We start from the raw sequence: 23,545 nt of genomic DNA on the forward strand, positions 1-23,545 counted from the left end.
CATGTCTATTTTACGTTTTTTAGCATAGAAATAATTTTTATTTACTGTTTTATGGTTTGTTTTATTGTTTTTATTAGTTAATGCATGTTTTACTAGATTTTATTAGATTTCTGGGTGTTTTTAGTTTAGAACAGTCAAGATCATACTATTTCGGATTAAAATACTTGATGTTAATGTCTGATTTTTTTATATGTGATACATGCATATGTAATTGAACTACTGTAAAAAAATTAGAGGTTTTGGAATTCGGGAACTTTGTAAGAAAAATCAGACATCAAATCGGGTTTTTAAAACTTTAAAATCGTTGTTGAAATCAAGAGGGTAACTTGCTGTGATGATATTTTTCTCATCTTATATCTGATTCTAGATCTGTAAAGTGCCATGGATTCATATTGATTAGATCTAGCTACTGTGAATTTTTCAGAATTTTTTATTACTTTAAATATTTTTCCTCTGTCAGAGACTCTGATTTTCAATTTAAAACTCGTTAGGGTTTTCCAAAACCCTAATCAGAATTGTGTTGTTTATAAATCCCAAACTACAGATCCGATTCATGATCTGTAAAAAGTGAGTATTGTTATTTTTCTGTCATATATTCACTGTTAAAAGCTTAGATATTTTGAATGAGCGCTGCTATTTATCCCAAAATTTTCAATTGAAAGTATCAGTTAAGACCAAAGTTAAAATCAATATATTCAAGTCCGGATTGTCGGATCGGTGTCTCCCTGGTTTTAAACGCTTTTTCAAATCTGTAAAAAGGAAAAGTTATGTTTTCTTGTCTATTTATTTTCTGTAAAATTTCATAGATTTTCATGGAGGTTTGACCCCTGGTTCGGGTCTTGGACTGAGACTGGTTGGTGAACTAGATTAAAAATAGCATATTTTTAGGGTTTGATACTATTTTCGGATTAATTTAATGCCGAAAAAATATTTTTATAATTCTAATTTGATATTAGGGTTATAAAAAGTGCAGGTATTAAATTTGATGAATTTTGGAATCTGATTGATGGCTGAATTAAGCAAATTGCAAAACCGGGTTCCTGAAAGATCCAAAGACACTGCCAAAATCACAGTTTTTGTGATATTCTTGGATTTTCGTGTATAAGCATATATTTTTAGCGTTTAATCATATTCATAATCATATTAGGATACTTTAGGTTAAATTTGATGTTCATTTGATTTCATTTAGTGCATAAAACCTAAGTTTTACCAAAATATTTTCTAAAAACCCTGATTTGAAGACCATAGTCTTGCTATCAGGGGCAATTTGGTCATTTGACCTCAATTTTGAAATCTCTAACCATAATTTTCATATTTTTAATCATGTCATAGCTTATTTAGTTTAATTTATTTTTATTTGTATTTCAAAACTTGCATTTACTAAATATCTTTCTGAAAACCCTAATTTCAAGGCCATAGTCTTGTTATTAGGGGTATTTTGGTCATTTTGACCCCAATTTCGAAATTTCATATCTTCTCTTCCTTATTTATTCAATTTTATTTCATATTTCATCATTTTGATTTAAGGGAATCATGGCAAAAAGGCTTATATCTAGCAAAATCCAGCAATTTCCTGATATTACTGGATAAACCTAGAAAAGCCAACATATTTTTATTAACCAAGTTTTCTAGTTTTGCAGGTACATTGAAGACTTTATTTTTCATATATTTAATTTTCAATAGTGATGTAAACTAAATTAAACTTTGGAATAAGAATTTACATTTCCTGCTTAGCTTGGGCAGTATTGCATATAGTTTATTTTTTTAAATAATGTTAATGTGTGGTGAATGATGATTCATGCATATTCAAACTCACTATGGTCTACACGAATGGCACATACACTAGCTTTTATGAAGTTTATAAACTTGGTGGAATTTGTATTTATGGCCATAGTTAGAATACGAATGATACCTAGATTTATGATCTTCACATTAGCCACATTCAGCCTACACTCTTAGGCTAATTTCAAAATGTACTGCATTTCTCAAAAATACAAAAAGGATTTTCTCAATTCCTCAAAATCAAGTATTTCGAATCCATATTCATTCATTTCATGCATTTGCCAATTCCAATTCAAATTTCAATTCAGAGAAATCATTTTCTCAAAATTCTCTAAATCTTATTCAAAAATCGATTTTCTCAAAATATGGATTTGCCAATGATATTTCAAGTATTTCCCAAGTTCAAAATTTGATTTTCCAAGTTATATATTCAATTTCAAAGTTTGAATTCAAAGAAATCAAGTTTTCCAAAGTTATTTCACATTTCTCAAAATCGATTTTCACAAAACCTCTAGATTCTTCAGAAATCGATTTTCACTTTCTCAAATACAATATCTCAACCTTGATTCATGATTTTCAAAGAGTTTATTTTCCAATTATTTTCAATATTCAAAGCAAACATCATGTTTTCAAATATGCATTTTCAGAAAATTCATAGCACATGCCTGATTCTATGTGCATTTAGAAATTCGAATATGGTTTAGACAAGTTGAATAGAGCAGAGTATAAGATTGATCCTTGGTTCGATTACCCCTGTTAAAGGTGGCAGGAACGGTCGAACGTCGTACAGACAGGCGAGTCCCATTCATCGGAATTATCCCGCATTTTAAAAACGGAGGCGAGTTATTTTCAAAATCTTTTTCAAAGGTCAGTTTGATTTGCAAAAGTAAAATTTTGCGATGATAACAGGTTTGGCGACCGTGATGGGACCTGTCTTCTCCTGATCAATCTAATGCTCTACTTAGTTCAAATTGTCAAAATCGATTTCCATGGAATGTCAGCTTTGCTTTATGATATCATGTGAACCTAGGAGCCTAGACTTGAACCCAGCTGACATGGAATGCATATAGACTGGGTATGGTTTGGTAGGACCATATTGGGGAGAATTATTCATGCTCACATAGACTTAGGTCTAATATAACACTCCTCAATTTAGGAATTGTATGAAAACAATGTTTGCTTCTTCAAATATTTCAAAATTCTATCTCTTTAGGACTTAGAGCCCTCTATTTTCTTGCATGTGCTCATATTTCAAAAATCACCCTACCTATATTGTCCCGGTCTTCACGTTGCTGGGCTCTCTTCCAAAACCATAGTTCGGGACAGAGCCTCACAACTGGGCCACCTATTTGGGTGAAAACCCCCCTGCCACGTACCAAGGGCCATAGTCCAACGTATATCGGCAGGTGCTCAAGGATGTTGGAAAACTTGAACCTAGAACCGGAGAAATTGATTTTATGCCACGTACATCGAGCCTTGGCTTGAGTATATAGGCATAACTGGATTGGATACAGTTGATCTGAACCTTAGAGTTAGGATTAAGGTCCTACAGCTATTTCAAAATTTATGCATCTAGAGTCAGCTTTTAGGGAATGCTGTATGTGCATACTTGTTTATGCAGAATATGATTGAATGTGTTATTTCCTTTTTATTTTCCATATTTTCCCAATTTTCTAAAATACTAGACGATTTTCTCAAAATTCCCCAATCTATGTCCATGTTTTAAACCTTGGACGATTTTCCAAATACTTCATTTTCCATTTATTTCTTCATATTTCATCAAACCCTGGACGATTTTCCAAATTTCCCTTAATTTCCTTCAAAACTCCAGGTGATTTCCCATCTTTCCTGTCTTCTGGATCTCGAATTTCCTACTTTATTTTTATCCTGCCTGCATTTCCCTCAAATTTCCTGTATTTTCCCAAGTCTTATTCCAATTTTCCATGTTTTCCAATCTGATGGCATCCAGTCAGCTTGATTCAGTCTTCCCTGAGGGTCACATCTCCTACGAGGTGCGACAAAGTCTTCCCGAGCATCGAGTCCTCGGCACCGGATCCTTCTTTTCCCGGTGGTACTATTTATGGTTCAAGAATTTCTCTCGTATGTTTCCGAACCACTTGGACGATTGTGGGTTAGAACTGGCGTCCGCAGTGGGAAAGCAGACAGTTAACGGCAACTTGATCCATGCACTAGCAGAACGGTGGAATCCGAGCACTTCTACCTTCTGGTTCCCATGGGGCGAGGTGACAATACTGATGGATGAATTTTCAGAAATCATGGGATTGCCCGAGCCAGCCGGTCAGCCTGAAGATCCATTGGAGAAACACTTTTTTATTAATGTCAAGGGTCTGGACCCTAAAGATGCCTTAGCTCGCATGACGGGATGCAAGTCTTGGCCTTTGATTGAAGAAGATGGAAATGAATATGTGGATCTGCTCAAAATCTACAGAGAGAATGGGATATTCGTAGAAGTCAGCTCGTTGTCCAGGACAGCTCGAGAAAGAATTCAGCATGCGATGGTTCTGTGCACGGTGGGATTAGCTTTCTTTCCCGATGGACGGAATTATATGGATATCAGAATAGTTCAGCTTCTAAATAGGTGGGGAAGTCAACAGACCAGCCGCCTCTCGATAGCCATGGCCGCACTCGCCTTTCTATACCGAGGGTTGACCCGTTTCACACTCGGAGAGTCGATCCTAGTCGAAGGGTGCACCTATGCCTGGCAGTCTTGGTTCCTCCGGCATGTGCCAGTCCGAGTCAGTTCATTCAGATACAATGGAAAAAAGCTTCTTCCAGTTACGCGATACCGGTTCTTGATCGACAACCTTCAGGAGGAAGAAGTCGTATGGGACTACTTTGATCGTCAGGAATCACCTCCCAGATATACTTATGCTTATGGCAAGCGGTTCAGGCTACTTGGCCCCTTCTTCTGCGCATACTATTATCCAGAGTGGTGTGTCACGCAGTTCTCTCAGAGGCAGAAGTGCGTAGAGATTCGTCCACTAGCAGGGGTTCTGCTAGAATTCGACCTCGCATCAGATCAGTTGTCCGGAGCATACCATTCTGCCAGACATGGCTGGGATTCCTTTATCAATCTTACTATTTTTCCTGGTCCTCGTGTGTCTTCTGATTTTCCAGAGTGGTGGAAAATTGTTTGTCCCCCTCCCCTCTGTCAAGTATATTATTAAAATCATATTTTCAATAAAGTTCCTTTAATCTTCATTTCACTTTGGTTTGACGACCTCGCCTAGGTAACAAGGCATATTCTCAGTTGTTTATTTTGCAAAGAATAGCAGCACAATTGTCGTAAACTCCAGCGACGACTCAATCCCTAGTAATGGGATATTATTTCAATTGTCTACCAAAATTCTCAACAAATATTCTTCTCCAACCAAACTTCCTTCAAAAGCCTAATCATCAGTTCTACCTTGCAGAGAGCATCAGCAACATTCAGGAAAACATTTGTGATACTCGATGGTTTATACAAGATCCGGAAAGAAAACCTCATCAATCGAAGGTGTGGCATACTCGATCGCTTCAGAAGAGGAAATGGACTCACCTCGATCAGCTAGAAGTCAGGGTCAGCAAGCAAAGGATGATGTTGATCCCTAGATATATGCTATGTTCAAAGAGATGATGACCAAAATGTCGACAGAACAAGCTGAAGCTAGTACAGAAAAGATCCAGGTCAAGCAGAACTATCCAAGAAACATATCCAACACGAGGATACATCTGATGAATCAGAATCAGTAGTTGGCACTGATGAAGAGTATGAAGTCTGGCAAGCACTTCCAAGATCCTCTCATAGACAAGGGACAACCTATAAGTTGAAAGATCAAGCAATGGATGATCCAGTCCAAATACAGCTGAAGGAAATGACAAAAAGGATTAAAGATTTGCAGGCCCGCGACAAGGGCAAGAAGGTCTTCACGAGCAAAGATTTCTACAAGAGCATCACTCTCGTCAGGAATGATCAAGATTCAAAAAAGACAAATTCTGTCAAGGCCCACCGCGAGGGGTGCAAGGATAACAAAGGCAATCGTACAAGTCAGAAAGAGAAATCTTTAAAGCAGAGTGAAAAATTGAGTCAACAGAAAGAGAAGAAAAAGCATGACGGTTGGGGTTACGATCGCGAATTCACTCCTCTAGATCAGCCCCTCGAAGAGGTCCTTGAATACATGCTGAGCCAAGGAATGGTTAAGCTTCCAAGAATTGCTAATCCTCTGGTCACCCTAGGGAAATGGAAAGACCGCTTCTGCAAATTCCACCAAACAACGGGGCACAATACTGAACATTGTTTCGTCTTTAAGAATATCGTCCAAGATTATATCGACAAGAATTTCTTTGTTAAGGGTGAGAAAGAATACCAGTCGACTGTCTTTGCTAAGTCTCAGCAGAAATCAAGCACTCGGCAAGATGTACAACATGATGATCGAAATCAGGACCGCAAGATGGCCCCTTTGGATCAAATATTTGAAAGTTTTTTGGGATACATGCTCGCGAAAGATACAGTAAGATCTCCGAAGGCTCACTTCACTCTTTGTGCCAATGATAGCAAAAACAATAAGAAGAATCATGATCACTATTCAGAGGGATCCAAGGGCCAAAAAGGAAAGTTCTCCAACAATGATAGGCCTCTTCAATCTAGACCTCAGCATAAAGAGAAAGATCAAGAAAAGCCAAAGCGCAAGGATTGGAGTACGAATCGAAAGTTCACCCCTTTGGACCAGACACTAGAGAGTGTTTTGGAATACATGCTCGCGAAAGATATGATCTGTTTACCTAAAGCAGCTGATCCTGCAACAATCATGGGCAGATTCAAAGGAAAATTTTGCAAATTTCATCGGGCAGTGGGACATGACACTGAGAATTGTTTTGTCCTGAAGAATATCATTCAAGATTGCATCGACAAGAATATCCTTATTGAAGATAAGGAAGATACCAGTCGACCATCCTGAGCAAGTTTTCTAAAAATTGACAATGTCAAGACTAGGTCACTTTCATCATTTTGTCATTTTGAAGGGACAATGTAGTCCCAGTTCTTCTATCAATTTGTTATTTCCTTCTTCAATGCATTAATAAATTTGTCAATCTTTCTTATGGCCTGGCGTCATCTTTTATATTCCTCATTTGCAAATGTTTAAATGTCTTCTTATAAGGGGTAATTTTTTTTAAAGTGCCTCTGTGATCAACCAAGAAGCTCATTGTCAGTTTTTACCTCGTTATTCTCAAAGAATTCTCATCAAATATCAATTACTTATCCTTTCATCCAAACTCTCACTCCCCAGTTATACTGGGGCATTATTTTGAAAATTGGCTTCAAAACTTTCTGTATGCAGGCAGGATCAAACAAATCTCTCATTTTGCACACATGTGCACCCATCTATATTCATTTGCATTTGCATGCATTCATTCGCATTCATCTGCATTCATCTACATCAATTTGCATTGAACTCCCCATTCAGGATAAGGGATAAATCCTGAGGCCCCGACAGTCGCCCAAGTTGTCGTAAAGGTGAAGACTGAAAATCTTCCATCAAAATCAATTAGTAATTCTTCAGAATCCAGTGTTCGTGCTTGTAATTTTTCAAAAATCCAGTGTTCGTGCTGGTAAACTTTCAAAACCCAGTACTCGTACTGATAATCATTTAAAACCCAGTGCTCGTACTGGTAACCATTTAAAATGCAGTGCTCGTACTGATAATCTTTCAAAATCCAGTGCTCGTACTGGTACTCTTCCAAAATCTGATGCTCGTGCTAGTTGAACTAGTCCCAAATGTCATACTTATCAACTTTTCTTTCCTTTAAATGTCTAGAATTGGTCTAGAAGAGTCGAGTTCCGATTCGAATCTTCTTCCAAAGCCAATTCAGAATTGGTCTAGAAAATCCAAGTTCTGACTTGAATTTTCTTACAAATCCAATTCGTATAATTTTCTTTCCTCTAGATTCTAGAATTGGTCTAGAAGAGTCGAATTCCAATTCGAATCTTCTTCTAAATCCAATTCAGAATTGGTCTAGAAAATCCAAGTTCCGACTTGAATTTTCTTACAAATCCAATTCGTATAATTTTCTTTCCTCTAGATTCTAGAATTGGTCTAGAAGAGTCGAGTTTCGATTCGAATCTTCTTCCAAATCCAATTCAGAATTGGTCTAGAAAATCCAAGTTCCGACTTGAATTTTCTTACAAATCCAATTCGTATAATTTTCTTTCCTCTAGATTCTAGAATTGGTCTAGAAGAGTCGAGTTTCGATTCGAATCTTCTTCCAAATCCAATTCAGAATTGGTCTAGAAAATCCAAGTTCCGACTTGAATTTTCTTACAAATCCAATTCGTATAATTTCCTTTCCTCTAGATTCTAGAATTGGTCTAAAAGAGTCGAGTTCAGATTCGAATCTTCTTCCAAATCCAATTCAGAATTGGTCTAGAAAATCCAAGTTCCGACTTGAATTTTCTTACAAACACTACAACAGAGCAGTAGATTAGCGACGACCACCTTCCGTCGCTAATCCGTCGCTAATCCGTCGCTAACATGGTTAGCGACGGATTAGCGACAACGCGGCGACAGTATGCTTACGTCGCGAATATTTCGACGCTAACTGGCGACGGAATAATTCCGTCGCCAAGTCCGTCGCTAATTGCGACGGAATAACGAGCGCTATATTCCGTCGCCAATCCGCCGGTACTAAACGGCGACCACGGCGTGGCGACGGATTTAATTCCGTCGCTAAGCCGTCGCTAGATTAATATGAATAGCGACAGAATCATCCGTCGCTAATCCGTCGCAAAAACGAAAAAAAATCAAAAAAAAATTATTTAAAAATTAATTACGGAGAACTGTATAATTTATATTTCCTGTACAATTTATATTTCCTGTAAATAAAAAACAAACCACACAAAAAAATTCATATAACAAGTATCTATAATAATTAATCGTTCCACCTTAAAACTAAGAAGTTTAATTATTTACAATTCAACAATTACAATTAGGAAAAATAAAAAAAATAGAACTTCTTCAACACAGTCCTCTAATCATCGCCAAGATTTTGTGCGTCTTCTTGTTCATTGTCTTTATCTGTCCCTTCAGCTCCACTACCCTGATTATCGCTAGCAGCCTACACAAGAAAAGAACAGTCAGTATTGATAAACAAAATATAATGAAATAAATTACACACTATATGTGATTCTATCATGTGCTCATGTATGATCTAAGGCAATAAAAAAACTCTATATGTGATTCTATCATGCTCATATGTGTGCTAAGGCAGTCAAAAAATTGAATATGTGATTATAGCATGTTCATATGTGTTCTAAGGCATATAAAAAAACTCTATATGTGATTCTACCATGCTCAGATGTGCTTTAAGGCAAGCAAAAAACTATATATGTGATTCGATCATGCTCGTATGTGTGCTAAGGCAGTAAAAAAATTGAATATGTGAATATAGCATGCTCATATGTGCTCTAAGGCAGGCAAAGCCAAAAATTTTATATGTGATTCTATCATAAATGATATATAACATGTTCATATGTGTTCTAAGGCAGTTAAAAAACTCTATATGTTATTATAGCATGTTCATATGTGTGCTAAGGCAGTCAAAAAACAGAATATGTGATTATAATATGCTCATATGTGTTCTTAGGCAGTAAAAAAACTGAATATGTGATTATAGCATGCTTATGTGTTCTAATGCAATCAAAAAAACTTTATATGTGATTCTATCATGCTCATATGTGCTCTAAGACAGACAAAAAGTTAAATATATATATATGTGATTCTATCATGCTCATATGTGTGCTAAGGCAGTAAAAAAATTGAATATGTGATTATAGCATGTTCATATGTGTTCTAAGGCATCTAGAAAAACTCTATATGTGATTCTACCATGCTCAGATGTGCTTTAAGATAGTCAAAAAAACTATATATGTGATTATACCTGAGAGGGACCTGGAATCGAAGATCCCCTATCCTGAACAGCGGCCTTGATCTCATTTCGGAGAAAGGGGGCGACGGTGTATTGGAAGTAGTTATTCAGTGATTCATTAATGATCTCGCATACATCATCACCGGAAAGAATAGTCGGCTGCTTGGAGCTTATGTCGGCGCAAGAAGTTGGTGAGCCGTAACTGGAAGAACCAATAACTGGTGAAGTGTTCATATTACTCCCAAACCCGAACACGCGACCTTTTTTGGGTTCACCTGCTGCAGTCACCCATGCTGTAGGATCAAATGATGGATGCTGAGTAGCGTCTTCACCATATCGCTCTACCATTTGTTGCTCATATGCCTCCTACAAAATAATGTTTAAAGTATTCATTAATAATTAATGATAACATTATGATGACTTGCATATATATTGCAATGATTATTAATAGAATTAATACATACCGTTGTCGTTCTCGCCTTCTCTGATACGAAGACTCCCGTGGTCTTCCGTTTATGTGTTTCTACAAACACATCCTTATATGGTACACTGCCTCCTTTTTCTGCTTCCTGCGAAGTTAAATGACAAAAGATTTAGTACACAAATTTGCAACTATACTTATAAAATTAATATTATATATTGATGAGTTACCATTTTCTTTAGGTGGCTCCCAAATGTCTTAGATCCACCTGTGTGTAGATGGGCTTCGGGCATCTTCGATCGATTTTGTGAAGCCTTCGCAGAGCGATTTTTAAATGCATCTCCCGCCCACATATCGCATATTTCATCCCAGTAATCTCTCCTGATAGTAATAGGACCATGGCCCTTCCACAGTAATGGATCATCTACTACGCCAGATGCTTTTTTTGCTGCAGTCTTCATAGTGTGCAGCATGTCTGCAAATCGATTGGCAGCCACCTTCTGCCACACCTTCCTTGCATCATTTTCTTCCACCGTAGTTGCAAAGCGATTCGAAGCCTACAAATATTTTCAGAAAGTTAGTAGACATTGCTTAAATAAATTAAATATGAAACACATTAACTATGAGGAACAACTGTATACCATGAATGAGGACCACAATCTGTCTAATACCTCCTTTGGGTACTCTTTCCATTGAGCAACTGGTCCTGGTAGATGTTGAAGAAGTGAATTCCTAATCTCCCGTACTACTTCTTGTGGCTCAAACCTCGTGCTGCACATGAATTGTTACACAGTAAATATCAATATAAAATATTTAAAAGATATGCAATAATTGAAAACAAAATACTTACGGTCGATTATCGATATACACTATTCGAATGAGTCTTCTTGTGCCAGCCTGTGAAGACCCTGTTTCCTGTGTTGGCTGTTGACTTGTGCGATCAACTGGTGTAGGTGGGTCGTATACAGGCGCAACATCATCTGTAAAAAAATACACACCAAGTTCTCAGAATGTGCATTTGAACTAATCAAGCATCTAATTAGTTATATGATATACCTATCACAGGAGCCCGTGAAGATGAAGGTTGAGCCTGGCTACTACTAGATGAGCGACCACTATAACCTCCACGAACCATATTCTAACAAATAACATATGTCATACAATACATTCAAATAATTCACATCAAGTATTACAATGCATTCAAGTCATTCACATCAAGCATTGCAATGCATTCAAATAATTCAAATCATTGACATCAAGTATTGCACTAATTCAAATCATTCGTTAATTGCATAAATTATAATACATTCAGATAAATTACAATGCATTCGAATCATTCGTATCAAGTATTACAATACATTGAAATAAAAATTTTAATCATTCACACCAAGTATTGCAATACAACTCACATCAAGTATTACAATGCATTTAAATAGAGGTTTGTAGTATAAGATTTTTTTCACTAGCTTGAGAATTCTTCCTCGTCACTAGTTTGACTTTCTTCTTCTTCTTCTTCTTCTTCTTCTTCTTCTTCTTCTTCTTCATTGTTTGCCCATCCACTTGGTACATCATTTGGATCACATTCCTCTATGAATGTTTCATCAGCTAATGGAGATATGACATGCATATCATGCGCAACATCGTGACCATAAGCGAAGTCACAGACATCATCTGATTGATAGTAATCACTGTCTTCAGTTAACTCATCTTCTTGTAACTGATCATACTCGGGGTATAGTTTGGATTTCACCTTGCAAACTGCCCACCATTCATTTCTATCTGACTTTTTTATACTCGGATATGAAGTATAATAAACTTGTTGAGCTTGCGAGGCTAATATGAATGGTTCATATGTTCCAAACCTGGATTTATGATTCACCTCCACAATGCCTGAAGCTTTGTCGAGTCTTGTTGCAGTTGGATCAAACCAATGACACTTGAATACCGTAACCCTGTTATTATGTTAGCTTCTTTACCAACTGTTTCAACCACTCCACAAACTTAGTTTCACGTTCTTTTTGTACTTCTGCATTAGTGAGATGTGAAACTTTGCTTTGCAACTCCAGATCAAATCGTCTGCAAACCACAAATACTTATATTACCGAGCCATGTATCCACATATAGAACATAAAAGGATTTATAATTGAGTTGCATATACATATACTTACTCGATGTATGGGTCGATCGCTGAACAATTAAAAAGAATATAGATGTGTGCTGCATCTTGCTCTCGATCTGTCAATAGCCTTGATCGGCAACTACCAAATGCATGCCCAAGTCGTTGAAATATCGACAGCTTGTCAGCTACAGTTACTTGTTCTCCATCATCGTTACGGGGCGGGCATGTGTAACGTGTTGAAATATGAGGTTCGAAGTACATAGATGAGAAATTTGAAATCTCTTCTAAAGTGTACGCCTCACAAATAGAGCCTTCTACTCTTGCTTTATTACGAACCTTTTTTTTTAGGTCGAACATGCATCTGACAAGAATATACATTTCAAATTTTAAATATCTGTCATTAAAGAGACAAATATAAAAAAACATATACCTTTCAAATGGGTACATCCATCGATATTGCACAGGGCCACCAACCCTTAGTTCATATGGCAAATGTATGATCAAATGTTCCATAACATCGAAAAATGCTGGCGTAAATATCTTTTCTAACAGACAAACAGTGGTGATGACAGAGTCCTCGAGATTCTTTACATCTGATACAATGACCTCCGATGCGCACAATGTTCTGAAAAATCCGCTCAACTCAGACAATACCCCCCATATAGGTTTGTCTAACATATCATGGAATGCTAGGGGTATCAATCGTTGCATAAAAATATGACAATCATGGCTCTTCAACCCATATAACTGTCCATCGTCAATCTTCACAGCCCGAGCAATGTTAGAGACATATCCATCTGGAAATCTCAGTTGTCTCAACCATTGACATACATGTTTTATTTGATCAGGTCCGAGCACGTACTTCGCCTTTGGTTTCAGTACTTTGCCATTATACTCTTTGAGTTCCAATTCTGGTCTTTTACATATTAATTTTAAATCCATACGGGCCTTCGGATTATCCTTCGTTTTTCCTTTAATATTCATTACTGTATTGAACACATTATCAAACACATTTTTCTCTACATGCATCACATCCAAATTATGTCGTATCAATAGGGTCGGCCAATACGGTAGTTCCCAAAAAATAGACTTTTTCGTCCAATTGTGTTCCTTCCCAAATCCACGGAAGGGTGTAGGACTGCGGGCATCTGTTAATACATCTGGAAAGTATCGCAATCTTCTTAAAATCTCTATGCCAGACAATCTTGAGGATGGACCTTCCATTTCAGTTGTGCCTGTTGTAAATGCATTCTTTTGACGTCGGAACGGATGATCGCTGGGTAGAAATCGACGATGGCAATCAAACCAGCAAGGCTTCCTTCCATGCCTCAATCTAAAAGCTTTGGAATCCTCCATGCAGTACGGACAAGCCAACCTCCCATGTGTGCTCCAACCAGATAACATACCATATGCAGGGAAGTCACTGATTGTCCATAGAACAGCGGCCTTCATGTTGAAATTTTGTTTTTTGTGGGCATCATACGTGGTAACACCGTCATCCCACAGTACTTTTAATTCATCAATCAATGGCCTTAGATATACATCAAGATTTTGGCCAGGTGAGGTCGGACCAGGGATCAACAGAGACAAGAAAAGATTTGGACGTTTCATACACAAGCTTGGTGGAAGGTTGTATGGAGTTACAAATACTGGCCAGCATGAGTATGGAGTTGATCTACCCCCAAATGGATTAAATCCATCTGTACATAGACCGAGTCTAACATTTCGCACTTCCATTGCGAAGTTCTGATGAGTACGATCAAAGTGCTTCCAAGCTTCAGCGTCAACAGGATGCGTGATCTTGTTTTCATCGTGTTGAACTTTATTTGCATGCCATCTCATGTGTTTAGCTGTCTTTGAAGACATATACAATCGCTGCAATCTAGGAGTGATAGGAAAGTAGCGGAGCGACTTGTATGAAACTTCCTTTGATCTCGTGCTACCATTGCCTCTTGTCTTTGGCTTGAACCGAGGATGCCCACATGACGGGCATGATATGTCGTTTTCCTGCTCCTTGAAATACAACATGCAGTGATTTGGACAAGCATCAATCTTTTTGTAACCCATACCTAGAGCGTTGACCATAACTTTCGCACGATAGAAATTTTGTGGCAATTTCTCATCTTTAGGCAACATACTCTTCACAATCATGCACAAACGGTCAAAACATGATTGACTCAAATTATACTCGGACTTCAAATTCATTAGTTGAAGAACTGCAGACAAGATAGTGTGACTCTCACAACCGTTCCAAAGTGGCTCATCAGCATCTTTAAGTAAATCATAAAATCTACTAGCTGCATCGTTTGGTGATTCTTCATCTACGGCAGTTCTTACATCACTAGAACTCATAGCAGAACCCAGTTCTGTTCCTGCAGCATCAAATATCAAATCCGTATATGGATTATCGTGCACCACATTCACCCATGCATCAAAATCGTTTCTAAATTCTTCTCCATGAAACGTCCAGTTCTGATAATCACTCACAAAACCCTTCCTGTATAGGTGATGTCTAACGCCATGAGGTTCTACAAATCGATTATTCTTACAAATCTTGCAGGGACACCTAATCCGACCTGTGGGATCTACCGTACTGACACTTGCCGTTGCAAATTCAATAAAACTGTCGACACCATCCATATATTCATGCGATAACTCATTGTCCACTATCCTACGGTACATCCATTCACGGTTTGCAGTCATTCTGTCGTATGATGTTACGAATAGTATCCTAACCAGTTAAAAGAGAACCATCAAAATGCTATGATGAAGAAAATATCAAATTTATCATGCAATATATGATGTCATACAATCACAAGAATTATGATGCATGCATTGATAACTTAATATTTTCATGTGCAAACTATTCATGACACGATACATTCATTTGAAGCATGCTTTCAGTATACAATTTCACATGGAAGACATAATCAAATTGAAAGTAACTACATGTAAGCATGGATACAATCACATCAAACATTGCAATACATCGAAATAATTCATATCAAACAAATGTCAAACATGTACCTGCAGCAAACACACTTCAATATCCCACTAACTACTACCACGCATAGCATGGACTCCGTACTCCAAAAATAAGAACACTTCCATATTCATACATTAAAATCATGCTCAGCATGATCTCCGAACTCCAACAAAGCAGTCCTAGATATCAACAACTAAGTGAGTGTGTGAACAATAAAGTGTTACATTCAATAAATTAAATAACATGTGATGCGCTTGCCTCACTTACTCACCACGGGTATTTACCCGATTTGCATTGTTTTTGTCACTTACTTACCACGGGTGGCGGGGCACAAGCGAGTTCCGTTGAGAAATCTGCACAAAAAAACAATTTTTTAAAATGAAGTCACCACGGAAAAAAAACTGTTCTGACAAGGGGTCGACTCCCCTGCAGTTCCGACAGGGGGTCGACCCCCTGCCCGGGTCGACCCCCTACCGGAAAGGCAAGGGGCAAGGGTCCTCTGCCGAAAAATGCAGGGGGTTAACCCCCTTCCGGAAAACGCGGGGGTTAACCCTCTACAGGAAAACGCGGGGGTTAACCCCCTGTGAACCGGGAGGGGGTTAACCCCCTGCCGGAAACGGGAGGGGGTTAACCCCCTGTGAACCGGGAGGGGGTTAACCCCCTGCCGGAAATGGCAGGGGGTTAACCCCCTGCGTGAAAATGGGGGTTAACCCCCTGCGTGAACCGGAAGGGGGTTAACCCCCTGCCGAAAACGGCAGGGGGTTAACCCCTTACGTCAAAACGGGGGTTAACCCCCTGCCGGAAACGACAGGGGGTTAACCCCCTGTGTGAACCGGGAGGGGGTTAACCCCCTGCCAGAAACGGCAGGGGGTTAACCCCCTGCGTGAAAATGGGGGTTAACCCCCTGCCGGAAACGGCAGGGGGTTAACCCCCTATGTGAACCGGGAGGGGGTTAACCCCCTGCCAGAAACGGTAGGGGGTTAACCCCCTGTGTGAAAACGGGGGTTAACCCCCTGCCGGAAACGGCAGGGGGTTAACCCCCTGTGTGAACCGGGAGGGGGTTAACCCCCTGTGTGAACCGAGAGGGGGTTAACCCCCTGCCGGAAATGGCAGGGGGTTAACCCCCTGCCGGAAACGGCAGGGGGTTAACCCCCTGCGTGAACCGGGAGGGGGTTAACCCCCTGCCGTTTCCGGCAGGGGGTTAACCCCCTTCGTTTTCCGGCAGGGGGTTAACCCCTTGCTGGAAACGGGAGGGGGAGGGCGTTACCTTTCTCTGGGCGGCGAACGGTGGGACCAGCGGACGGTGGGACTGGCGGACGGTGGGACCGGCGAACGGCGGGACCGGCGAATGGCGGGACCGGCGAACGGCGGGAGCGGGACCGGCGCAGGAGCAGCGAAAGAAGAAAAGGAAAACCTAGTTGGGATTAGGGTTATTCGAAAGTTAGCGACGGATTAATTCCGTCGCTAAGCCAACGTAAAATCAAATTCGCGAAAATAGCGACGGATTATATTCTGTCGCCACATCCGTCGCTAGTTAGCGACGGACTAGTTTCCGTCGCTAACGTCGTCGGTAAATGGTGCGATCGTACCGACAAAACAATCTGTCGCAACATCCGTCGCTAATTAGCGACGGACTATCTTCCGTCGCTACTTTCATAAGATTCAGTGATAATAGCGACGAATATTTGTCGCTCGCCAATCCGTCGCTAACTAGCGACGGAAAGATTCCGTCGCTAACGTCCGTCGCTAACAACCTATTTTCTTGTAGTGAAATCCAATTCGTATAATTTTCTTCCTCTAGATTCTAGAATTGGTCTAGAAGAGTCGAGTTCCGATTCGAATCTTCTTCCAAATCCAATTCAGAATTGGTCTAGAAAATCCAAGTTCCGACTTGAATTTTCTTACAAATCCAATTCGTATAATTTTATTTCCTATAGATTCTAGAATTGGTCTAGAAGAGTCGAGTTCCGATTCGAATCTTCTTCCAAATCCAATTCAGAATTGGTCTAGGAAATCAGAGTTCCGACTTGAATTTTCTTTCAAATCCAATTCGCTTAGCTTTCCTTTACAAGTTTGAACCTCTACTCAAACTATCCTGCGAGTTGGTCTAGAAGATCCGAGTTCCGACTCGAATTGTCTTTCAAAATCCAATTCATCTAGTTTTCCTTGAAGAATTGAATTCCGATTTGAATCTTCTCTCAAAATCCCAGTTTAGCACCTGGTCCATTCAAAGCGCACAAGTTGGAATCATTCCTTCTTAAGCTATGATCCTTAGGTTGAATTCCCATGGAATTGATAGTTCGTAGGTTGAACCTTTGCGGAACCAATGTCGTTCCCAGTGAACCAATGCCGTTCTCAATTGAACCAATGTCGTTCTTAGGCTGAATCCCTATAGAACCCATGTCATTCTCAGTAAACCAATTCACAATTTCGACCTTCGGGTCAATCAATTTCCAATTTTCAATTATCAATTTCCAAATTTCCAATTTCCAATTTCCAATTATCAATTTCCAATTTCCAATTTCAAATATCAAATTTCAAAATTCCAATTTCCAAAATTTGACCCTTTTGAGTCACCCAATACCCAATTTCAATTATTTTCTCTTGCGAGAGACCCTTTTTATAGGGAGAGTTCGAGGGAGCTCGCTCTTTTCGCATGCTATCCAATTCGTTCACTTAGCCCCTTTTCAGAGAGAGTTTAAAGGGACTCGTGTCTTTGTGAACCGTTTGCAAAACAAAATTCCAAATTTCACACAAGGAACCCTTTTTATAGGGAGAGACTCGACGGAGACTTGCTTTCCTTGTGGCCCCATAATTTCAGACTAGGCCATTTCATCATGAAGGACCCTCTTTTCAGGGAGAGTGTGATGAACTTGTTCCTTCATGACCAATTTACCAACCTCACCAATTCCGGCCCCCTTTCCATAAGAGAAGCCTAATGTTAGGAAGTTTTGACGAAAGCTTAATTTCTCTTCGAAAGTTCGTTTTGCAAACACCTCCTCTTCAGGGAAGAGAGGAGTAATTCCCAATTATAATTTCTGAATCTTCTCCTTTGGGGAAAGGAGAAGAGAATTTCTGTCATGGATGTGTTGCGTTGCGCTTCAAATGCTCGCTTTCACAAAGGATTTCAAGAAAATTTTGCCAATTTGTCATTAAATATTTATTGATTTCAAAAATCTTTATTGCACAAAATTATTACTTCAGAATACCTCCACTATTACTTCCGAAAGGGCAATGCTTTCGCGAAAAAGGATTCAAAGTTCAAAATCTTTCTATTGGCCAACCAAAAGGATGAAGAATAAATCCGCGATATGGTCAGCAAAGAGAATTCAATGTTGTTGCAAAGCCATGAGTGATTGATATTGATCGCAGTCAATGGCACATTTTTAAAGACCATTCTTGAAGAATAAAGCAGTCGAAATATCCTAGGTGATACAGAAAAATCCACTCAATTTCCATATCTCCTCAATCACCTAAGCTGCAATTAAATATCTGCAAAAGGGATCTCTCAATTGTCGTCAAGATGAAGGTGAATTAAGCGAGTCGACCCCCGGGGCCAAAGAAGATTTGGATCATCTCCAAGATGACGGAGTTTGTGACGGATCCTTCCAGGGAAAGTTCATATCACCGTCAAGATGAAGGCGAGTGTGATGAGCCTACCGACAAACCCTAAAGGATATTTAATTCCAGCTATCATCAAGAGATTTCCAACCAATGAGCCAATAATCGTCAAGATAATCCCTGAGAGAAAAGAAGGATCGGAACATCTCTGAGATGAAGGAGTTTGTGACGTACCCTTCCCCAAAAAAAAAAGAGAGAGACAAGTCAGGACATCTCCAAAATGAAGGATGATGTAATTCCCGAAAAATCCAAGAGAGCTCCAATCTGCTAAAAAAAGAGTGCAGAAAGATCATCATGAGAAAAGAATCCCAAGATATCAGACTGCCAAATCTATCAAGAATCTTCTTTAATTTTGTGAAATTCTTTTATCAATATTCTTTCACCAATAGCTCTCGCAATATCAAGAATACTTTCTTTTTCGTCCATATCAAGGAAATTGATAGCTTCCTTGAAAGAAAGTCAATCGCAAGCAATTTGAATTCGAATCTTGATTCTATGGAGTTAAGCCCAATCGGAGGTAATACTTCAGGTAGAAAAGAGGGAATACTTTCAAAACAATGTGCATCATTTTCAATTATTTTGAATCAACAACAATTTTCAACATTTTGACAATATTTTCTAGCTATCCTGGCATAAAGCGAGAGCTTGAGGTTCATCTTTGGCGCATCCTGACACCATCCCTTTTTAAGACTTGATAACGGGAGTTTTCAAGATTCTTTCCCTTCTTCGGTATAATCTAAGCACCTGGGTTCTCAGATTCGCACACTTCCCTGTGTCCCCACTGTCCCACCATAGACAGTCCAATTTCGACTTGAGGTTAAGCCACCAATTTCAGCAAAAGGCAATTTCAAAAGTTAATTAGTCTCAACAATGAGGTGCCCAAAATCAATCCCTTTTCAAACTTTAGGGATCCCAATTTCCTTCCTTTTGCAAAACCCTTATCGGATTCATTGTGTGGAAATCCGAAGGTTCCATCACGGTCTCTTCTTTCGAGGATTCCGTTCATTTTCTGCCCAATCAGGTTAAGGGTATAAACCTGAGCCTCCTTTGATGAGGTATTTCATTTTCTGCCCAATCAGGATAAGGGTACAAACCTGGGCCTCCTTTGATGAGGTATTTCATTTTCTGCCCGATCAGGTTAAGGGTATAAACCTGAGCCTCCTTTGATGAGGTATTTCATTGCCCAATCAGGATAAGGGTACAAACCTGGGCCTCCTTTGATGAGGTATTTCATTTTTCGCCCGATCAGGTTAAGGGTTAAACCTGAGCTTCACTTTGATGAGGTATTTCATTTCTCGGTCAGGTTAAGGGTCAAACCTGAGCTTCGTTTGTACACGAGGTATTTTCTGTCCCATCCAGGTTAAGGGCAAAACCTGAATCTCACTTCTTTTCGAAGTAAAATTTTCTCCTTATTCTTCATTTCATATCTACCATCATCACTTGAACTAATTCTTTCATACCCAGTCAGATTCATCTAACTGGGGCATTTTTATAATCCAAATTTGGTGTGTTTTCTTTGTCACTAAGCTTGGCTTTCAACCAGCTTAGCAGCAAAGAGGGCATCTGTAAACACCCCAAATTTTCACCCTCATCCAGTACTTACATTTCATGTGTCATTGCATGCATTCGACATACCATTTCATTGCATCGCATAGCATTGCATGTCATCCCATCTCATTTTCGAGATCCAACACTCTTGTTTTCAAAACATTCAATCCAGATTTAAGTTTTAAAACTTTTCTTTCAAAAACAATTTTAAAACTTGGTTTTTTATTCAACATTCTGTCATTTTCCAACCCTCGGGACCTTATATTTTGAAATACTTTCTTAGAAAACGATCTGGATTCATTTCAAACTTAATTTCAATTGATTTTAATTCTCAGATGAGGCCCATTTAGGTGGTGTCGCTTCTGGATTCCTTTACTTGTCAAAAAACTCCAAAAATTTAAGAGTCCTAGTTGGATTAGGACTCTTTTTCCAGAGTCCTAGTCGGATCAAAACTCTACTTTTCACTACCTTTTTACCCATTTTTGAAGAAAACCTTTCAAAATCTTCTGTTTTGGCCAAAATTTCAGAGTCCTAGTTGGATCAGGACTCTTCTTCAAGAGTCCAGTCGGATCAGGACTCTTCTTCAGAGTTTCAATTGGATTGGGACTCTAATCTTTTACAACTATTTCTATCCATTTTCAATCAAATCTTTCAAAATCTTTCAAAATGAGTTAGAAACTCAGACTTTTAATCAAAGCAAGACTCTATTCAGAGAGTCTTAGTTAGATCAGGACTCTGATCCTGATTTCAATTTTGAGAGAATCTTTCAGAAATCTTTCAACATACAAAAACTATTACACTTTTATCAAAGAATTTCAAAATTCTGAGGTTTTATCTTAGAGTCCTGATCAAATCAGGACTCTACTCCAGAGTCCTAATCAAAGTAGGACTCTATCCAAAATTGATTTTTATACTTCATTTTCACTGGTTTTCAAAAGCTTTACCCAAATTTCATCATTTGCTTATCAGAAAGCCAAAATTCTTAGAGTTCTGATCGAATCGGGACTCTTTCTCAGGGTCCTAATTAGATCAGGACTCTGAACCAAAACTTCAATTTTATCCTGTTTTCACTTGTTTTTCAAAATCCTCCCATTTGTTTTCTCAAGAAAATCCAAAAATTTGAGAGTCCTAGTTCAATCAGAACTCTGTCCTCAGAGTCTCAGTTGAATCAGAACTCTATTTTATTTCAATTTCCGTTATTGTTTTCACTTTTTTGACAAGTTCTTTCATTTGTTTTTCAGAAAATACCAAAAAAATCTAGAGTTTCAGTCCGATCAGAACTCTGTCCCAGAGTCCTAGTCCAGTCAGGAGTCTGTTTGAAGTCTGTTTTTATTTCCTTTTCACTTATTTCCATTTGTTTTCAAAATTTAGGTCATTTTACAGAGTCCAGTTAGTTCAGGACTCTATTTTAGAGGTCGGTCGAGTTAGGAGTCTACCCTTGGCTGTGTTTTTCTGACTTATTTCATCATTTCTTGATAAAATCTTTTGAAAATTCTTTCATTTGGCTTTTAAAATCTAAAATCTCAGAGTCCTAAGAGTTCAGGACTCTAACCCGGAGTTCCAGCTCGCTTGAAACCCTATTTTCAAAAACCTTGAATTTCAAATATTGATTTTAACCCTTTTTTAAAGCCATTTTCAGTATTTATTTCAAAATTTCAAAACTCTGATGTGGGGTCCACTCAGTTGGCACCATATCCAGAGGAGTTCTGACCCAGTTGGAACTCTGTGCCATTTCAAAACTTTTAATTTTCAAGTCTACTTTTGAATCTCTTTTGAAAACTCCTTCAATTTCAGGTTTTAAAATCGTTTTTTTAAAAAAAACTCAAGTAGGGCCCACTCGGGGTGGTGCCATATTCGAGTAAGTCAGGGCTAGACTAGGGTTAGTCAGTGTCTTGATTAGTGTTAGGGGTTTAGAAGAGTTAAAATTTATTTTGAAAACTCATTTTGAAAGTTAGTTTTTAAAACTAGTGTTTTTAAAGGTTTTTAAAAGGTGTTTTAAAACTCAAATGTGGAAAATGCCAAGTGGCATCACATTTGAGGATTTTTTAGGATTAGCTAGGGGTTAATTAGGCATTATTTAGGATAATTTAGGCTAGGGGTATATAGGTAATTCTCTACAAAAATCGCCCCCCTTGGGAGAGTCCAAAATTTTCAAAATTGTGATTTTTAAAAACCTAAAAAATTACTATAAATAGGGGACCTAAAGGGGGTCAAAAGGGGGGGTCTTTTCTCTCTCAAATTTTCGTGGGTTCTCTCTCCTCTCCAGCATCTCCACCTTCCTCCATTGCAGCTGCAAGCACCAAGGTAATATTTTTAATATTTTTTTAGTTTTATTCAATACTTTTTCATGTTTTAAATCAATTTTAGCCATTGGTGCCATCCCCTTCATGGATTAAACCATGGATTCAAGTCCAAGAACCTCAAGAGAGGTTCAAGAAAGTGATCTAACTCTGTTTCATGGTGTTTACAGGGATTCTAATCCATTAGAATCGATTTTAGCATTATCTTTTGCATTATTAACCAATAAAACATGTGATTTACCCTTTTAATGGGTTAAATTCATGCTTTTAAAGATAATATTAAATTCCAGCCATTGATTCCCAATTTTTTATTTATTTCTCTGTTTATTCATGTCTATTTTACGTTTTTTAGCATAGAAATAATTTTTATTTACTGTTTTATGGTTTGTTTTATTGTTTTTATTAGTTAATGCATGTTTTATTAGATTTTATTAGATTTCTGGGTGTTTTTAGTTTAGAACAGTCAAGATCATACTATTTCAGATTGAAATACTTGCTGTTAATGTCTGATTTTTTTATATATGATACATGCATATGTAATTGAACTACTGTAAAAAAATTAGAGGTTTTAGAATTCGGAAACTCTGTCAGAAAAATCAGACATCAAATCGGGGTTTTAAAACTTTAAAATCGTTGTTGAAATCAAGAGGGTAACTTGCTGTGATGATATTTTTCTCATCTTATATCCGATTCTAGATCTGTAAAGTGACATGGATTCATATTGATTAGATCTAGCTACTGTGAAATGTTCAGAATTTTTTTTTACTTTTTAGTATTTTTCCTCTGTCAGAGACTCTGATTTTCAATTTAAAACTCGTTAGGGTTTTCCAAAACCTTAATCAGAC

The 23,545-nt window shown here is 38.3% G+C and overlaps 1 protein-coding gene across 1 annotated transcript; it reads right to left on the reverse strand.

Annotated features, from left to right (window-relative positions):
- Positions 1–8,703: 8,703 nt before the first annotated feature.
- On the reverse strand, positions 8,704–9,948 carry LOC149837795 (uncharacterized). The gene is made up of 2 exons (XM_090007494.1): positions 9,718–9,948; positions 8,704–8,895 (listed from the first exon to the last, which is right to left on the reverse strand). Exons 1-2 carry the CDS (start codon positions 9,937–9,939, stop codon positions 8,809–8,811), a joined length of 309 nt encoding a protein of 102 aa, XP_089863620.1. The 5' UTR covers positions 9,940–9,948; the 3' UTR covers positions 8,704–8,808.
- Between the last annotated feature and the right edge of the window lie 13,597 nt (positions 9,949–23,545).

Source organism: Nuphar pumila, chromosome 5 (assembly GCF_984573655.1).
Source record: "Nuphar pumila chromosome 5, dmNupPumi1.hap1.1, whole genome shotgun sequence".
Taxonomy (NCBI): Eukaryota; Viridiplantae; Streptophyta; class Magnoliopsida; order Nymphaeales; family Nymphaeaceae; genus Nuphar; species Nuphar pumila.